The sequence below is a fragment of the Chlorocebus sabaeus genome, chromosome 11, assembly GCF_047675955.1.
Source record: "Chlorocebus sabaeus isolate Y175 chromosome 11, mChlSab1.0.hap1, whole genome shotgun sequence".
In the NCBI taxonomy this organism is placed as follows: Eukaryota; Metazoa; Chordata; class Mammalia; order Primates; family Cercopithecidae; genus Chlorocebus; species Chlorocebus sabaeus.
Window position 1 is genome coordinate 38,532,885 of NC_132914.1, and position 20,757 is coordinate 38,553,641.

The window sequence follows — 20,757 nt, forward strand, 5'->3', positions numbered from 1 at the left end:
AGATGGGCTAATGGCTTGATTTTAAATCTTATTTGGTGAATTTGGAATGGGAGATTAAAAAATAAAGGTAGAGAGGTATGATTGAAGTATAAGTTATATTTAGACTGTGTAAAGGGAGAAGATTAAGTTTGTGGTCTTTGCTTTTTGTTTTCTGGGGTTTTGGCGTGATGTTTTTATTTTTGTATTTTGCTTTTCTTATACATAAGCATGAGATGATGAGGTCTTAAACTTCTAATGCACAGGCAATAGAGGTGAAGAGTCGTGAGAGATGCTAGACCTATACTGGAGATCAAATGGACTTGGCACCCAAGTTGATATACTATAGATGAGGAAGAAAAAGCACTTTGCAAATGACTGCATTTTCTATTATGAATAATTAAGTGCATGGTACCTCATGAACTGAACTAAGTAGTGCAGGACGATGGACAGTTTTTATAGGAATAGTGGCCGGAATAGGGAGTACAGAGGGAGAGAGAAGTGGTTCTGTGACAAACGCAAGAACCCCAACATGGAAAAACAGGTAAAGTGAACAAGAGATAAAACAGTTCAGGTAAGACATAATACATCCAAAATGAGTCAGCACTCCCAAGCTTCTTTTAGCTTTCCTAACATTTCTCTCAACACCTAGAAAATTCATTATGAATTACTTCATACATGTTAGTATATCGTCATTGACAAACATCTAAAAGTCCCCGTTTCCACTGTCAAGATAAATGAGTATAATAAGACACAAGTCTTGAAAAGAGAAAAAGCAATAATAACTAAAAATTGTATGATAGAATGAATAAAAGAAGCCTGGAAATACTGGTAGAAATGCTGGTATTGAAAGAATTTCAGTTCCATTCACTTGTGGGAATTTGATTTGTTCAATGTAAACAAAATGGTTTCTTAAAGAATTTCCCAGAATTCCAAATGGTTAGAAAGAAGTAACTGCTCTGCTGATTTTATAAATAAACTCCTGCAAAAGTGATGAAAGTTAATCTTTTTTTGCCTTTGTTTAACTTAAAAAGAATTTGAAAACTTAAAATTTCAAGGTTTAGCACCATGAAACTATGACTAAGGATGAGCCTTTTCAGAAAAGAAGAAAGTCTGAAAAATATATAAACAGAACCAAGGAAATTCTGTGCAGATACAACCCAAAGTTATTAGAATTATTTTATATTTTCAGGATGAGAAACTGAACAAGCACAATGTCTTAGAAATTCTTTAGACTAGTCAATGTCCAATTCTAGTCAGTGACTCCTTACACATTTCAGACTATTGTTAAAACAGCTGAAAAACTGTTTCTGCTGTGGAAGTACAAAGAGAAGATTCAGCTGGTTATGATCCTCTTAAGAGTTTCAGTGATTCAATGAATTTGGACAGTTTCTTTTTTTTTTTTTTTTTTTTTTAAATTTATTTATTATTAAACTTCAAGTTGTAGGGTACATGTGCACAACGTGCAGGTTTACTACATATGTATACTTGTGCCATGTTGGTGTGCTGCACCCATTAACTCGTCATTTACATAAGGTATAACTCCCAGTGCAATCCCTCCCCCCTCCCCCCTCCCGATGATAGGCCCCGGTGTGTGATGTTCCCCTTCCCGAGTCCAAGTGATCTCATTGTTCAGTTCCCGCCTATGAGTGAGAACATGCGGTGTTTGGTTTTCTGTTCTTGTGATAGTTTGCTGAGAATGATGGTTTCCAGCTGCATCCATGTCCCTACAAAGGACACAAACTCATCCTTTTTTATGGCTGCATAGTATTCCATGGTGTATATGTGCCACATTTTCTTAATCCAATCTGTCACTGATGGACATTTGGGTTGATTCCAAGTCTTTGCTATTGTGAATAGTGCTGCAATAAACATACGTGTGCATGTGTCTTTATAGCAGCATAATTTATAATCCTTTGGGTATATACCTAGTAATGGGATGGCTGGGTCATATGGTACATCTAGTTCTAGATCCTTGAGGAATCGCCATACTGTTTTCCATAATGGTTGAACTAGTTTACAATCCCACCAACAGTGTAAAAGTGTTCCTATTTCTCCACATCCTCTCCAGCACCTGTTGTTTCCTGACTTTTGAATGATCGCCATTCTAACTGGTGTGAGATGGTATCTCATTGTGGTTTTGATTTGCATTTCTCTGATAGCCAGTGATGATGAGCATTTTTTCATGTGTCTGTTGGCTGTATGAATGTCTTCTTTTGAGAAATGTCTGTTCATATCCTTTGCCCACTTTTTGATGGGGTTGTTTGTTTTTTTCTTGTAAATTTGTTTGAGTTCTTTGTAGGTTCTGGATATTAGCCCTTTGTCAGATGAGTAGATTGCAAAAATTTTCTCCCATTCTGTAGGTTGCCTGTTCACTCTGATGGTAATTTCTTTTGCTGTGCAGAAGCTCTTTAGTTTAATGAGATCCCATTTGTCAATTTTGGCTTTTGCTGCCGTTGCTTTTGGTGTTTTAGACATGAAGTCTTTGCCCATGCCTATGTCCTGAATGGTACTACCTAGGTTTTCCTCTAGGATTTTTATGGTATTAGGTCTAATATTTAAGTCTCTAATCCATCTTGAATTAATTTTCGTATAAGGAGTAAGGAAAGGATCCAGTTTCAGCTTTCTACTTATGGCTAGCCAATTTTCCCAGCACCATTTATTAAATAGGGAATCCTTTCCCCATTTCTTGTTTCTCTCAGGTTTGTCAAAGATCAGATGGCTGTAGATGTGTGGTATTATTTCTGAGGACTCTGTTCTGTTCCATTGGTCTATATCTCTGTTTTGGTACCAGTACCATGCTGTTTTGGTTACTGTAGCCTTATAGTATAGTTTGAAGTCAGGTAGCGTGATGCCTCCAGTTTTGTTCTTTTGACTTAGGATTTTCTTGGAGATGCGGGCTCTTTTTTGGTTCCATATGAACTTTAAAGCAGTTTTTTCCAATTCTGTGAAGAAGCTCATTGGTAGCTTGATGGGGATGGCATTGAATCTATAAATAACCTTGGGCAGTATGGCCATTTTCACGATATTGATTTTTCCTATCCATGAGCATGGTATGTTCTTCCATTTGTTTGTGTCCTCTTTTATTTCACTGAGCAGTGGTTTGTAGTTCTCCTTGAAGAGGTCCTTTACATCCCTTGGAAGTTGGATTCCTAGGTATTTTATTCTCTTTGAAGCAATTGTGAATGGAAGTTCATTCCTGATTTGGCTCTCTGTTTGACTGTCACTGGTGTATAAGAATGCTTGTGATTTTTGCACATTAATTTTGTATCCTGAGACTTTGCTGAAGTTGCTTATCAGCTTAAGGAGATTTTGGGCTGAGACAATGGGGTTTTCTAAATATACAATCATGTCGTCTGCAAACAGGGACAATTTGACTTCTTCTTTTCCTAACTGAATACCCTTGATTTCTTTCTCTTGCCTGATTGCCCTAGCCAGAACTTCCAACACTATGTTGAATAGGAGTGGTGAGAGAGGGCATCCCTGTCTTGTGCCAGTTTTCAAAGGGAATTTTTCCAGTTTTTGCACATTCAGTATGATATTGGCTGTGGGTTTGTCATAAATAGCTCTTATTATTTTGAGGTACGTTCCATCAATACCGAATTTATTGAGCGTTTTTAGCATGAAGGGCTGTTGAATTTTGTCAAAAGCCTTTTCTGCATCTATTGAGATAATCATGTGGTTCTTGTCTTTGGTTCTGTTTATATGCTGGATTATGTTTATTGATTTGCGAATGTTGAACCAGCCTTGCATCCCAGGGATGAAGCCCACTTGATCATGGTGGATAAGCTTTTTGATGTGCTGCTGAATCCGGTTTGCCAGTATTTTATTGAGGATTTTTGCATCGATGTTCATCAGGGATATTGGTCTAAAATTCTCTTTTTTTGTTGTGTCTTTGCCAGGCTTTGGTATCAGGATGATGTTGGCCTCATAAAATGAGTTAGGGAGGATTCCCTCTTTTTCTATTGATTGGAATAGTTTCAGAAGGAATGGTACCAGCTCCTCCTTGTACCTCTGGTAGAATTCAGCTGTGAATCCATCTGGTCCTGGACTTTTTTTGGTTGGTAGGCTATTAATTATTGCCTCCATTTCAGAGCCTGCTATTGGTCTATTCAGGGATTCAACTTCTTCCTGGTTTAGTCTTGGAAGAGTGTAAGCGTCCAGGAAATTATCCATTTCTTCTAGATTTTCCAGTTTATTTGCGTAGAGGTGTTTATAGTATTCTCTGATGGTAGTTTGTATTTCTGTGGGGTCGGTGGTGATATCCCCTTTATCATTTTTAATTGCGTCGATTTGATTCTTCTCTCTTTTCTTCTTTATTAGTCTTGCTAGTGGTCTGTCAATTTTGTTGATCTTTTCAAAAAACCAACATAACAATCTTAACCTTAAATGTAAATGGACTAAATGCTCCAATTAAAAGACACAGACTGGAAAACTGGATAAAGAGTCAAGACCCATCAGTCTGCTGTATTCAGGAGACCCATCTCACACGCAGAGACATACATAGGCTCAAAATAAAGGGATGGAGGAAGATTTACCAAGCAAATGGAGAACAAAAAAAAGCGGGGGTTGCAATACTAGTCTCTGATAAAACAGACTTTAAACCATCAAAGATCAAAAGAGACAAAGAAGGCCATTACATAATGGTAAAGGGATCAATTCAACAGGAAGAGCTAACTATCCTAAATATATATGCACCCAATACAGGAGCACCCAGATTCATAAAGCAAGTCCTTAGAGACTTACAAAGAGACTTAGACTCCCATACAATAATAATGGGAGACTTCAACACTCCACTGTCAACATTAGACAGATCAACGAGACAGAAAGTTCACAAGGATATCCAGGAATTGAACTCATCTCTGCAGCAAGCAGACCTAATAGACATCTATAGAACTCTCCACCCCAAATCAACAGAATATACATTCTTCTCAGCACCACATCGTACTTACTCCAAAATTGACCACATAATTGGAAGTAAAGCACTCCTCAGCAAATGTACAAGAACAGAAATTATAACAAACTGTCTCTCAGACCACAGTGCAATCAAATTAGAACTCAGGACTAAGAAACTCAATCAAAACCGCTCAACTACATGGAAACTGAACAACCTGCTCCTGAATGACTACTGGGTACATAACGAAATGAAGGCAGAAATAAAGATGTTCTTTGAAACCAATGAGAACAAAGATACAACATACCAGAATCTCTGGGACACATTTAAAGCAGTGTGTAGAGGGAAATTTATAGCACTAAATGCCCACAAGAGAAAGCAGGAAAGATCTAAAATTGACACTCTAACATCGCAATTAAAAGAACTAGAGAAGCAAGAGCAAACACATTCGAAAGCTAGCAGAAGGCAAGAAATAACTAAGATCAGAGCAGAACTGAAGGAGATAGAGACACAAAAAACCCTCCAAAAAATCAATGAATCCAGGACAGTTTCTTATAAGAACTTCACATGCATATAGCAAAATAGAGAGACACCAATTAATCTTTTTTGATAGATGGATGACAGTGAATTGTGCAGTAAGGTCCCAGGGTCTAACAAATGAGTTCAAGGTCATAAAAGGAAGAAAAATCTTAATAGCAAATACCAAATACCAATACATTAGGAAGAAAAATCTTAATACGAAATACCAAATCTTAATGCTAATCTTAATACCAAATACCAAAATACAGCCTCAAATAGGTGAATCATTCATTTGTCATAGCCTCAAAGCCAAAGATGACTGAAGATCAACAGAACTTTTTGCCCCAGTTTTATCCTGAGAAAGTTTCCAAGGTAGTTGTGTCTCTGCACCACCATTTGAAACCAGTGAGAGAATGGGATTATTGGCTGTCATTGCTATTGAGGCATTTATATACCTCTAGTCATTTTTCAACTCTCAACTCATTACATTAAGGAAGGTGGCATCACTGCATTCTCTAGCAATATTTAGAGATATTCACGAAGCAGTCAGGAGGTAGAGGAAATAGTACTGGGCTTAGATTCTAGTTTATGTTCAATACCTAAGCGTACTGTCTTTTAGGTATGTAAATGTAAGCCCTAGGTCCCTAATCTGTAAATATAAATAGTGATACATACTTTAACTGTGTATTGTAAGAATTTAGTAAAATAAATGTTGTAATGTGTCCTAGACAAATTAGGCACTTACTAAGTGGTTTAAAAAATTTTAAAAATCCATTGAACAGGCCAAGTGCAGCAGCCCACGCTTGTAATCCAAGTACTTTGTGGGGCTGAGGTGAGAGGATTGCTTGAACCCAGGAGTTCCAGACCAGCCTTGGCAACACTGTGAGACCCTGTATCTACAAAAAATATAAAAAATTAGTTGGGCATGGTCATGCATGCCTCTAATCCCAGCTACTCAGAAGGCTGAAGTGGGAGGATCACTTGAGCCTGGGAAGTAGAGACTTTGGTGAGCTGTGATTGCACCTTTGCACTCACTCAGGTGACTGAGTGAGTTTGTCGGAAAAAAAAACTGAACAGATATTTGTTAATGACATATTATGGATCAGGCTGTCCAGAATCTTATGAATAAATGAAATAATTTTAAGGAAATATTTTTCTCACTATTCTTATATCATCACTTTCTGTATATTTAAATTTCAGAATTTTCCTTATTGTTAGGCGAAGATTTTATTTTACAAAGAAAAGCAGAAGTAAAATATAAACTCGGACTTAATCTGCATCTACACTTTGTGAAATGGAAATTGAAATGCGAATTACTCCCAGGTAGGCCAGCCACTTCAGTGGCTGTGCTAATTAGGGTCTCACAAAAGAGCCTCATGAAACTGAATACAATTTCTACTTTGGGGGTCACCGCACCAATTGAACAGAATCTTTTCTGTGTCATCTCCACAGCCCTCATCTGTCTAATGGGTTTTCTGTTCTAAGAAAACTTAGTGGGCAACTTTTTGCCTTGTCCTCCTAGTACTAGAGAATGATTTATTCTACAAATACTGGTACTACAAGTATGCAAATGTGTGTCTCCTGAATATATATCATCTCTCCTATAATTTTATGGATGACCATACAAGATAGACTTCATGAATGAATAGCTGTAATGTCTAGCCTCATGATAGTGCAGGCTTCCTAGGTTCCATTATCTCAACTAGAAGCAAACATTGTGCCCACTATGACCTTGAGCATAGGCATGAAGACCAGCAATAGATCATCTATTCAAATTCATGTCAAAGAAGGACTCAGAATAACTCAGTGGGCTTTGTGGGAAACTGTATCTGCTTCCCTTAGCTTGGATTTTTTTTTGTTAAGATACACTTACAATAAGTTTAAGGAAAATTGACTCTCATGGCCAATTAGTTTCATTCTCTCTTTATTGTCATTACCCCCAAATATCAACCAGTTTCCACCAAAAAAGAGAGAAGCAAAGCAATATAACATGCAACTTTTGTGGGGGGATGATTGCAAGGAACAGTCTTTCTTTATCTGTAAATAAACCCACAGGGCCATGTATCTGTTGTTTCTGAAAATGTCCAAGAACTCCTAGTTACAGTGCTCAACTGGTCCCTCAAGACTTGCACTAAAGAGGAACCATTAACTTTGGCACGGTAGAATACATACATTTTCAAACTTTCTCTCTGGCTCTACTTGTCTTTTTGCCTCAAAAACTAATTTGGAGACGGCAAGGTAGAGGCAGTGGAAGGAATAATTTAGCACTTGCTTTTATAAGTATGGCAAAATGTAATGGGCATTTGAAGTTCCCAGTCTTTTTAACTTTGATTGAGGCTGAGAAAAGTTGCTCCTGGTGGTAACTCAGTTACACAAAGTCAGGGCTGTGAATGTGAGAATGTTCTGTCAAACACCTATTTCCAAAGCCAAGTGCAAAGATGTCCTAATAAACTGGCTCTGGTTATTGGTTAATTAATCATAAATTAAAAACTTGAATGTTATTTACAAAATATTTTGTATATATTGGGAATAAAACAAACCCATGAAATCCACTATATATAATTCTGTGTATTCTATAGAATAGAACCTAGATACCAAGGTCTGGGCCTCTTCTGTCTCATTCTAGACCGAGTATATTCTCACTAAATACTCACTAAATAATCAAGTATCTTTTCAAATGAATAAACCATATTTCATATTTCAAATTCACAACTGATGGATTTTACCATGCATTGTATCTCCACTATTTAAGTATTAGACTCCCAATTTTACAGGTAAGTAAATGGAACACAGAGAGATTAAGTACCTTGTAAGAGACCACACACTCAAGAGAGTGGCAACAGTATCCAGATAGAATTGTCTCACTTCGACTCTGATACTTTTGTGTAAATGTCACCTTGCATTTCTAAAGAAGTAGGTAAGCCAGTTTAAAAAGTCCTCATAATTATGGTCTCACCTTGCCCAAAAATATCAAAATTGGGCTTGTTGAGCATGCGCTTATTGGCCAGGAGGCAGCTAGAAGTTGGTTTTATATTTCCCAGCAAATCAATTGGTTATCACTCTACCGGAAATGTTAACTCCTTTCTCAAAGAGGAAAGGCATTCTGGTGATCTGGTGTTTTCTGACAGGGAAAGGGCCAGAGTCAACAGTAAGGAACAAATACAACTGCCAGGATAAGCTGCCAGAAAATCATGTACCTCTGCCAAACAAACAAAAATCCATTTTGCTTGGCATGTGGGTTTGGGTTCACAATTGCCAAATGAGTAGGAGCAGCAAGATTAATGGGCTTCACTGGATGGAAAAACCCAGCAAAGCCACTAGCACTTAGATGATCAAGCACTCAATGTATATTTATAAACTAATATCAACTTTGATTAGCATAAATAAGGGGAATATAACAAATCTGTTTGCAAATTTTATGACTCAATGCTAGATGTTCTCAAATATATTAGAGTTTGCCTAGAATTATAGACTCAGGGCTGTAGTAAGAACCTTAAGACTTGTAACAGTGAACCCTATCATTTTACCGAAGGAAAATCCACGTCCTTGAGAAGTAAAACAGCCAAAGATCACAGCAGCATCAGAACCGTGTCCTGAGCCCAAATATTCTCTGTTGCTAAAGTTATATAACTAGCTATTGACAGAACTGGAAGTAGGTCTTAAGCTGTCTTTTTTTCTTCTCTACTTAGCTTAGTATTTGAGTGTTGCTATCTCAAATAGGCAAAGGGAAATAAAATCATCAAAAGAAAATAAGCAAGCTGATACACAGACAATATCATAAAATAGATATTTTAGGAAAAAAACAAAAATCATCAAATGTGCAAGAATTCTGCTGAACCTCAAACCCATTTTATTTTCTAATTTCTCTTTGGGTTTCTTCTTTAGAAATTCTTAAAACCAATTAGTGTGACTATCCATTACTCTATTTTGTCAAAGTCATGAAGTGAATGCTTATAATATTTGATCTAAAATTGAAAATGACATTAGCATTTTCCCCAAGAAACTGGTTTGAAGCCAATTCAGCTAACTTTCTAAAACGACACCTCCGTTAATTCTTAACAACATTAGACCATTCATAAAAATAATAATTTTGATATGTAGTTCAAAGAAAATGTTAACAATAACCTCACTGAATTAACAGCAGTTTTACTGAAAATTGCATGCTAGTTTCCAGGCAAGTACAACTTTTCTACTTATGGGTTTGTAAGTTTTACATCTCAACTCAACTCTATTCTATACTTGCATTGTTGATAACATTTAGACAGGATGGAAACCTGGAAAGAAAAAAAAAATATGCAAGAGAAAATGTGCAAGGAGAAAGAGACAAAGATGGGACAGAAATGCCAAAAATGAATCAAGCAGTCATAATTCAAAGATTCCTTTGTTTCAGACATTTCATAAAATCTCAGTTAATACATTTAAAACATCTATTTTTACCTCAATAGCTTCACATTGACCAAGTGTGAATTCATGGAAGTACATGGGACTGCATGAATTTTTAAAAATTATCATTGTCAGAAAATTAACCATACAGTAAGTTAGATTACAGTTTCTCAAACTAAAACATACCTCTGCTTCTTTTAATGTTTGTTTTCACACATTTCTGCCACAAAATTTAATAAATACCTAACTGATTTCCTCACTTAGTTCTGACAGCAATCCAATGGAGAAACAAACACAATTCAGTAATCTTCAGAATGGAACACCACCAGTAAAAGAATCCCAGAAAGTTCCCAACTGGTTAGACTAACTCCAAAACAAAGCTCTTCACCATGAATTTACCTTTTTTTCAGACAAATTCTTATGAGTGACTAAATTTGCAAAGTGGCAAACTCACATTAGGCCTTTCTGTACAAATAAATAAGATTAAAAATGCTGAAAAATTCGAGTGCTGCACCTACCTTGACTGCGTCCCAGTGGTCACTCATGAAAATGGCTCCAGTACTTCGACAAGTCCACTGAAATTGTTGTCTTCAGTAGCTAAACAGAACACTTGCTCTTCTTGTGTTGATTAGCCTCAAGCAATTGGGAAAACAGCTAAAAGCTGAGAAAGGCAAATTAGAGAGGTTTTAAATGATACAGGTGAGCAAAGTCCTGAAACACGTTTTTCCAATTACCACAAAATTACCAGAAAACATACTTGTCCACAGCTGTGGGCAGAATAGGATTCCTGTGTGATGGTCCCTGATAGAAAGATGACTGTGGTCAACAAGTTTGGGAGATACTGATTATCCTCTCTTGCTTTGGTGATTCTCAACATGCACTTACTTGCTCTTTTTAGATGAGAATAGTCTCTTTTTCACCCCAGAACTCCTCTTTTGCTCCTGGATCCACACAACCCTTTCACTGGGGAAGGTACTGTTCCTCCTGAGATAAGAATGAAAGCTACCATCTTCTTACGTGGCCCTGCCTCCTCAGCCAGAGTGATTAATTGAGGGACGGAAACCTTCTCCAAGCTAGTTCAATCACAGAAGCCACTAACTCAGCCGCAGTTATTGGTCTGGGGATAGTTGTGTGACCTGATGTTTGCAAAGCAGAGCCTTTCCTTAAGAATTTTTCATTAGAGTTGGGGCAAAAAGATAGCCCAGTCTGTTTGCTCTTAAGAATACGTGATGTGAGCTAGGAGCTCATGTCTCTCTTGAAAGCAGTCTGAGAATGTGAGGCAAATTGTAAAAGAAGAAGAGGTGAAAGCCAGAGACTTGGAAGACACAGGTATTCAATTATCTGCTCCAGTTGTCCCTCAGGCCAGTACAACATCAGCTCTTAGGCTGGGGTTCTATTTCTTTTTTTTTTTTTCTTCTGAGAGGGAGTCTCGCTCTGTCGCCCAGGCTGGGGTGCAGTGGCCAGATCTCAGCTCACTGCAAGCTCCGCCTCCCGGGTTCACGCCATTCTCCTGCCTCAGCCTCCTGAGCAGCTGGGACTACAGGCGCCCGCCACCTTGCCCGGCTAGTTTTTTGTATTTTTTAGTAGAGACGGGGTTTCACCGTGTTAGCCAGGATGGTCTCGATCTCCTGACCTCGTGATCCGCCCGTCTCGGCCTCCCAAGGGGTTCTGTTTCTTAAAACCAAAGATCCCTGACTACCATGCTACACAAACACTGGAACTGGAAGCTAGACTCTTACAGAAAACCTTAGTATGCCCAGCTTATGCTATTGTTTGCTTTATTTTTTCCAACTACTTTTCCAGAAATACAGTGCAGGTATAGAGCAAGAAATAAACATCATCAAATGTAGTAGGAATTGCTACCATTTACTGAGAGTTATCTATTAATCATGCATTTCTGAAATGCTTTACATAAAGCAGTTGTTTCAAACCGTGATATGCTTTACATAAAGCAGTTGTTTTCAAACCATGATAAGCAGAGTCCCATATGTTCCATGGGGTGATGGGGTTGGGGGAAGTACAGGTGCCAGCATGAAAATAGAGAAGACAAAAATCTGGTGGTCTCCTGCTCCTAAACGCATCTTTGAGTAAAACATCCCCTCTTCACCCAGTTCAATAATGGATTTTCACGTATCATTACTTCTGAAGAAAGGTTATGCTACCTCTCTCTCTATCTATATATATAGATAGAGATTTATGTATATATATATAGAGAGAGAGATGTTCAGACAGAAAATATATATAATAGAAAATCTATATATACACAGAAAATCTATATTTTATATACATATATATAGAGAGAGAGACACAGATGAGACTAATCTCATCTAAAAAGAGCAAGTAAGTGCATGTTGAGAATCACCAAAGCAAGAGAGGATAATCAGTATCCCCCAAACTTGTTGATCACAGTCATCTTTCTATCAAGGACCATCACACAGGAATCATATTCTGCCCACAGCTGTGGACAAGTATGTTTTCTGGTAATTTTGTGGTAATTGGAAAAACGTATTTCAGGACTTCGCTCACCTGTATCATTTAAAACCTCTGTAATTTGCCTTTCTCAGCTTTTAGCTGTTTTCCCAATTGCTTGAGGCTAATCAACACAAGAAAAGCAAGTGTTCTGTTTAGCTACTGAAGACAACAATTTCAGTGAACTTGTTGGAGTACTGGAGCCATTTTTATGAGTAACCACTGGGATGCAGTCAAGGTAGGTGCAGTATTAGAATTTTTCAGCATTTATATAGATAGATAGATGATAGATAGATAGATCTATATCTATATATAGAGAGATACATAGATAGATAGATAGATGTTATGAGACATGTTATTATCCCTATTTTATAGTTGAAGTTTGGAAAAAGGTTTAAAAATTTTTTAAATTTTTTTAAATTAAAAAAATTAAATAACATGCTCAAGATTACCCAGATTACCCAGCCAGTAAAAGGCAGAGGTAAAGTTTGAACTTTACTTTGCCTGTTTCCAGAATGTCTGACTCTTAGCTGCCATGTGATACTGTTCCCAGTATACCCTTGTGGCTCCTACTAGGACGGGCCCTCATTGCCTGCTTTATTGATACTCCTATTAGCCAGCTTGTCCTGTTAAAATTTAAACAGCTAAAGATCAAGCAGAAACCTGTAGTCTGACAAAGCCAGAGTTATTGACTGGATGTAGCAAAGAAACACATACCAGAGCAATCATGGAATATCATGCAGGTGTGAAGGAGAAGTGTCTTATGGAAGGTTTGAGTTCCTGCTGAAGAATTCTGAAGAGGGTGGAAATAAAGTGGCAGTCAGATCTCGATTAGTTTCTGTTTCTGAGGTGGGAATAGGAGGAGCAGGGATTAATTAGAGCTGGGGGCTGTCATGAGGGGAGTGCAGTCCACCAATTGAGTATTCCCACCAATAGATGGGACAAGTAGAGCAGGTCTGGGGCACCATTGGTAACAGCACCATCCACTCGGTGAGCAGGTCACGATGGCATTCTACAGCAGCTCTGTGATCTTGGTAGTGTTTCCTGCAAACTTTACAGCTAGCATTATCCATGTCTGTCATATGAATCTGAATAAAGGTTTTGTTATTTTTCTGTCTGAGCTGATTTTCACTCTGGTCACAGGGATGTTTTTACTCTTTCAGTTCTCCAAACGTGCTGCTATCCCAGCAGGAGTTTTATTGAACTCAACAATTTTCAACACAAACATCCATTCATGTGTACCTAATACACCTTATATATATTAGGCACACCTCTAGGCAATGGGGAATCAACCATCTAATAAAAACATTTCTTTCATATGGCTAGGGTCATTAATAGACCTTGGAAGAATAAAAAATAATGTCGGGGCCAGGTGCGGTGGCTCATGCCTGTAATCCCAGCACTTTGGAAGACCAAGGCGGGTGGATCACGAGGTCAGGAAATCCAGACCATCCTGGCTAACACGGTGAAACCCCATCTCTACTAAAAAAAATACAAAAATATTAGGCGGGCGTGGTGGCAGGCTCCTGTAGTCCCAGCTACGCAGGAGGCTGAGGCAGGAGAATGGGGTGACTCCAGGAGGCTCAGCTTGCAGTGAGCAGCGATGCGCCACCGTACTCCAGCCTGGGTGACAGAGCGAGACTCCGTCTCAAAATAATAATAATAATAATAATAATAATAATAATGTTGAACCAGGACTAGTTGGAGGACTCCTGGACTGAGTAGTGAAATCAATGTCTTCTGATATATTATGAATTTTGAATTTCATCTCTTTCATAGGAAAATCTATTTTCTGAGCAAAAGTAATCATAGGAAGATATAACCCCTTTCTTTGCCCAGGTTCCTAGAAGTTAGATAGATTATGCAATAGAGAATAAAATGAAAAGAAATATCAGGGGTCCCACTGAAGGTCACAGTGGTTTCCTCTCACCATCTTCTTCCTTAGACCTCCTGTGCTCTGTAATCAAAAACAATTCAGGGCCTACAATGGAGGCATAACTCAATCATTTAACATTATAGGTTGAGCACTTTCTATGTACTAGGCTTGGTATTAGTCAACACAGCTAAAGTATGATTTGGATATCATCTCTGTCTTGAAGTTGTTCATAATCTACAGATATTAGCAGTTGTGGTCACAAAATATGACACCACAAAGAGAAAACTCTAAATGTTATGGCATCATTAGCAATAGGCAAGCAGTAGAAATGGAGACTGCATCACAGTGTCCAGACTGAAGCATCAGAAAGGAGGTTTGTATTAAAAACCAAGTAGAGCAGTTTTCTACTTATCAGAAAGCCTGCAGTACTGCTCAACTTTTAATTGAAATTTCTGTTTTCAGCATCTCTCTCCCTATAGCAGGAAGTCCTCCTGAAGGAAGTATTAAATCAAAGTTTAGACTTAAAAAAAATCAAGAAATTCCCATGGAAGAGATATAGTACTCCAAATTGGTTTTACATTTCTTCTGATAGGGAAAAATTACTCACAAGATCAATGATTTGTTCATGCTTAACATTCATCAGCTATGTGAAAAGGAAAATATATGTTTACCATATACCATATAAGTAGCAGAATTATAATTGATAGCAGTATTCTGATATATATATGCTGTTGGATTCAAAACCAATATATATTGAAAAACTGCTCAAGAATATATGTCATTTAAAATGACATTAAATAGTACTTCAATTAGGTCTCTATGTTTGGGATGTGGGAGAGAAGTGAAGATGAAGACCAAAATTACATAAGCTTGAGCCATTAGAGAAATTAAATATAACACACATAAACATGGGGAGTTTATTTCAAATATCCTGATGTCAAAGCCACAAATTATGAAATTGTATTTGGTTTCATACTAATACCAAAACATCAAGATGGCATCCACAATTGACTAAATTTATTTCGAGCAGCCACAGTTTGTACTTTGCCAACCCACATATTCAGCCAAGTACATAAACGTGTCCCCGTCACAGATGTAATTTGTGGTCAAAAGAGCATTGCGGAGTCCCTGCAGTCATCCTCAGACAAAAAAGGCTTCAGGAAAGATCATTTACACTGGGTCAAACATTGAAGTTTAAAGGTTTTACTCTGTGATTGAGGTTTATTATTGGGCATCTTATCAGAATAAAATAATGTGTGGTCTGTGGCATATTTTTTAAAATATGTAGAAAAGTAGAAGGTAAAAAAAAATTACAAGAATACAAAGACCTCTTTGAAAGTTTATGTGTTAGCTATTTTCCATATGACATTTATTATTTTCCTTCTGTGTCCTCGCCTTGACACGTTAAGTGCAGAGGGCTGTGTCCTTCTGCATTTCTGAAACTGGTCCCTTGCTAAAGTTACCTGCAGGAACACGGCAGACAGGTCAAAAGAGCATGGCCTTTGCAGCTGGACAGATCTGAATTCTAATCCTGTCTCTGCTCTCTAGTGACTATTGGGCTTGAGCAAGTCATTTTACCTGACTCAGTTACAAAATATATAAAATTGGGGTAAGAAGACCTACCAGTGTATGTTGTTGTAGTCATGTCATAATACATGTAATGAGCCAACATAGTCTTGTAGGTGGCCGTAGGGCAGTAAGTAGCATCGCTCATAGTAATGATAAGTTTACTGTTTGTTATTGATAGTGTCCTTAGGAGCTCTGCTACTTGAGGGCTGTTTATATTGCCCTTGTTATCTGCGCTGACTTTTTGACACTCACTTTCCTGCTCATTACTAAGAACCACTTTATCTGTACCTGATAAAGCTTTCCCTCTTATGTTTCCAGGCAGCACCAAAAGCCCCAGGCAGGGCGATGTTGAAGACAAGCAAGTAGAAAGACACTATTATCTTCCACCTTATAGGGAACATGAATGTGCTTTTAATGATGAGAGATTCAGGAGAAATGCCCTAAATCAATCTCCCTGAATATAAAAGGACCATGCTAAAGAATGAGCTGTTTATGGTCACTTTTAATATGATAGATAATAATAATTTATTTGGTGGTTTCAAATTTAGAGAATAAACTTTCAAAAATTAACAAAAACTGTTACATTTGTAAGCCACTGACTACATTTTTTAGGCCTTCACTCATTCTAGCAGCATGTTCATTGAAGATAGTACCAGCCAGGCATAGTAGCTCATACCTGTAATCCCAGCACTTTGGGAGGCTGAGGCAGGAGGGTCACTTGGGCCCAGGAGTTTGAGGCTGCAGTGAGCTATGATTGAACCACTACACTCCAGGCTGAGCAAGAGAACAAGACTCTGTCTCTTAAAAGATAATAATTAATTTATTAAAAAAGAAGATAGTGCCTAATAGTTGTGGACACTGGGAAGAAAGAGTGTGACTTTTTGGTCCTACTTTACAGCAGTTTCTCAAAAATCCTCATATCGTCAGGACCCATAAACTTACTTGATTATAGGAGTATCCCTTCTAAGTGTCACCCAAGATATGAAATAAGTCCATAGCATATTATAATACATCATTTCAATTTTTAATTCACGGTATAATATCTCAGGGCAATTGTTCTTTAGGTAAAAATTGAATGAGATTATTTAATATTATCAGAAATACATTACTTAAATCATTCCATATAAGTGTATAAATGTCTTAAAACCATTGGGATGTGAAATTATGCAAGATCTACCTAGCATACCTATGTTGTCATTATCTCAGGAAAAATTATTTGTATTTTTACTGTTACCTCTTTATCTTATTTTTATAAAGCTTACTTTTTTAACACCTGTATATATGTTTCTTGACCTTTTGCCTTCTGGTAGGAATTTGGGACTGCCAGATCATAGGGACAACATACACATTTGTGATATTATTTTAAATGATTAATCATGTTGTGTAAACAGTTCACATGATCTCACACACAAAATCTTTGATCAAAAGCTTTTGTTTTTCTTAAATCATGTAAGCATAAGAGACTCTGTTTTGTAAAAGGACCCCTTTGTTTTCCAGGGCTATGCAATCTTGCCTTAGCCGAAGCAGACTCAATGAGCAATAGTGGCGTTTATCAATGAAATAATATGCACACTTTCGGTTTACCTTGTAGGTGCACCCGCCCCATCGCCAAGTCTTCTCGGCTTGCTGCTGCCTGCCCTTGGCATCCTTGTCTACTTGGAATTCTGAATGTGTTGTGATAGCTGCTGTTCCCACCCCAGCTCAGAAGACATCCTTCATCCCTTGGATGACCACAATTCCTTCCAATTTCTGCGGCTCCATCCTAAGCCAAATAAATTATACTTTAACAAACTATTCAACTGATTTACAACTCACACGATGACTGAGGCATTCAGGAACCCCTTCATCCAAAAGAATAAACTTTTAAATGGATATAAATGATTTTTAACTCGTTCCAATATGCCTTATAAACCACTTAACCTGATTCTGTGACAGTTGCATGATTTAACCCAATGGGACAAGTTACAGTGTTCAATTCAATACTATAGGCTGTAGAGTGAAAGTCAAATCACCATATACAGGTGCTTTAAATTTAATAACAAGTTGTGAAATATAATAGAGATTGAATTGTTGGTTGTATGTGGTAAATGTAAGAGTAATACAGTCTCTTGTAATTTCCTCACTGTTTTGGGTACTGCGTATTATTGAATGGCCCCTATCATTCTTGACATCTTGAGTTTAAAGTGTAACAAATATTTTGTCATAAATCCCGTTATCAAATCATGAGTTGAAAGATTTTGACTATTGAAAACCAAATTCTAGAACTTACTATCAGTATTTTTATTTTCAAAGTAAATAATTTTCTAAATATTTGATTTTCAGAATCAGTTTTTTAATAGTAAAGTTAACATACCGTATAAAGATTTTTTTTCACTTTTATATTCTACTCTGAAGTTACTTTATGCTTTTCTTATCAAGTTCAAATCTCAAAAATCACAGCTCTTATCTAGAATATCATGATATTGCTATATTTGTTCATATGTGGAATGACAAATTTTGAAAAGTAGAGTGCTTCCTTTTTTATTGAGATGTGACAGTCTTTACACAGTTAGGAATAAGTGATAGTTAAGTGAATATCACAATTACTAGTATCTTGGTTTTTCTGCTTCATTCCTAAGTATTACGTTTCTTTATTGCAGATGTCAGATCAAAAAGTCACCTGTAGGTTGAAAAAGCTACAGCATTCCATTTTGTATAATAATAATAATAATAATAATAATTAGTTTTAAGCTCAATTCCCACTTCAATGCAATACTGAAAACGGGCTAAAAATACCAAATCAATATATTGCTAATGGTACTTTGAAGAGTATGCAAAACTGGAAGGCCAGGAGGAGGCAAATAATGTGTCTTTCCAATGGTGTCTCCCAAGTGTTGGTGCTTTGGGTTTTTATAAGTTGTGAAAAGGAAGATGCACATTTATTCATTCTCCATGGTGTGCACGGAAATGTGTTTGAATGTGGATGTAAAAGAAATCGAGTAATAAAGAATTAGCTGGCTCATGAAATAGTGCAATGTTGGATGCTTCAAGAGGTATAATCCTATTTTATTAGCACAGACTTGCTAGCTAATTAGAGTTTATCTTTTTAGAAAGGATACCATACAGGTTCGTAAAAAATATTTACAGGAAGCAAAATAGATCTATTACTACTTTACCCCCTTTCTTTAATTTGTATAATTTTTGTACTATATATTGATGTGTAAATGTTTAGAGCCTTCATTATGAAAATATCAATAAATATTTCATTAGTTTACATTTAATTCTTTGTTATAAAATGAAACTTTTAAAAATAAGTGAAATGGATGATTTCCCAGTGGAAGTACGTCAACAGTCTTAAGATCATTGCAAGATTTCATAAAATATTTAAGTATTTGAAAAAGAAACAAAATGTCTTCATACTTTAGGGAAACGAATACTCTGTATACCTTCTGTACAAATGTTTGTGTTTTCATTGTTACACTTTGGGGTTTTACTTTTGCAATGTGACCCATGTTGGGCATTTTTATATAATCAACAACTAAACCTTTTGCCAAATGCATGCTTGCCTTTTATTTTCTAATATATGACAATAATGAGCAAAACTGGTTAGATTTTGCATGAAATGGTTCTGAAAGGTAAGAGGAAAACAGACTTTGGAGGTTGTTTAGTTTTGAATTTCTGACAGAGATAAAGTAGTTTAAAATCTCTCGTACACTGATAACTCAAGCTTTTCATTTTCTCATACAGTTGTACAGATTTAACCGGGACCATCAGTTTTAAACTGTTGTCAAGCTAACTAATAATCATCTGCTTTAAGACGCAAGATTCTAAATTAAACTTTATATAGGTATAGATACATCTGTTGTTTCTTTGTATTTCAGGAAAGGTGATGGTAGTTTTATTTGATACTGATAAATATTGAATTGATTTTTTAGTTATTTTTTATCATTTTTTCAATGGAGTAGTATAGGACTGTGCTTTGTCCTTTTTATGAATGAAAAAAAAATTAGTATAAAGTAATAAATGTCTTACTGTTACCCAAGAAAGAACAATTGTCCTTTCAATTTACCTCAAGTTTCAATTTATTTTTAGAAGGTTTTAATTACAAGTTCAATAGCAGGAAATAAATATTCTGGTTAAGCAACAGTTCAGTATTTGAAGATACTACAAAAAGTATGCACATAGAAACACACACAGAGTCATTATTACATTGAAATAAGATCACCTGGTAAATAACTTCAACCCATGAAGATGTCAGTGAATATCAATGTAAACTGAAACACTAAAGCAAGCTGCTAGATGCTAAAAAAAAATGAGACTTTTTAACCCAGAATGAGCTGAGCCTGGAATAGAGGTATCTGCATAATGGCATGAATCTATGGGAGGAGTCTGCTACAGGTAAAGCTTCTGAGTCCTGAGGCAGGCTGGGCCCAGAAAACTGCATCCCATGGCTGCCTGTGTTCTGATAGTGGTTTCGCGTTGGAATTCTCATCTCCCTTCCTGTTTCATGAAGCGTGCTTCGCCTTGGATTCTGGTTTTCCTGTTTGGACATTGTCTCTGTTTCTAGACCTTAAGTATTAGATTAGCTCCCTTCTAATATTTTGTATTTGGTATTTGACCTTCGACTGACCCCAGCTCAGATTCTCCAGGCTTTGGGAGATCAAAGCTTCTTTCTGTGAGAGTGTGTTCCATGTTAATGATTCTCAAACCTGGTTGCCCATCGGGATCACCTGGAGAATTAGAAAAATTAAAATGAATTCCCTGGACCCCAGTCCAGATTTATCAAATCAGAATCTGGGGACTGAGCTATATTTTGGAGGGAATGTTCAGTACTATCTGATAGGGAGTTGGGTTTGAGGTGTTCATGATCACTGCAGGCTGGATTAACTGATAGTGTCAACTGAAAGAACAATATATTTCAATAGCATGTCTACATAACTTAATATCTCTTAAAAGAAAAGAATCCATAACCTTGGCTTGCCTAAAATGCTGATTTGTTTATAATTATTCTTATTTTGTTCTACATCTTAATATCAAAATACAATGCACTTTTTGTCTGGCAAAAATAAACCCTACCTTGTTTGTATCCAGA

At 36.8% G+C, this 20,757-nt stretch overlaps 1 protein-coding gene across 2 annotated transcripts in view; it reads left to right on the forward strand.

Annotated features, from left to right (window-relative positions):
- Positions 1 to 19,519, forward strand: part of CNTN1 (contactin 1) — a 399,377-nt gene extending 379,858 nt beyond the window's left edge. For both annotated transcript variants that reach the window (XM_073020625.1, XM_008002891.3), the window contains exon 24: positions 17,278 to 19,519. In XM_073020625.1, coding sequence (XP_072876726.1) covers positions 17,278 to 17,354 — 77 coding nt within the window. In that variant the 3' untranslated portion in view covers positions 17,355 to 19,519. The remainder of the gene's footprint in view (positions 1 to 17,277) is intronic.
- Positions 19,520 to 20,757: the final 1,238 nt, after the last annotated feature.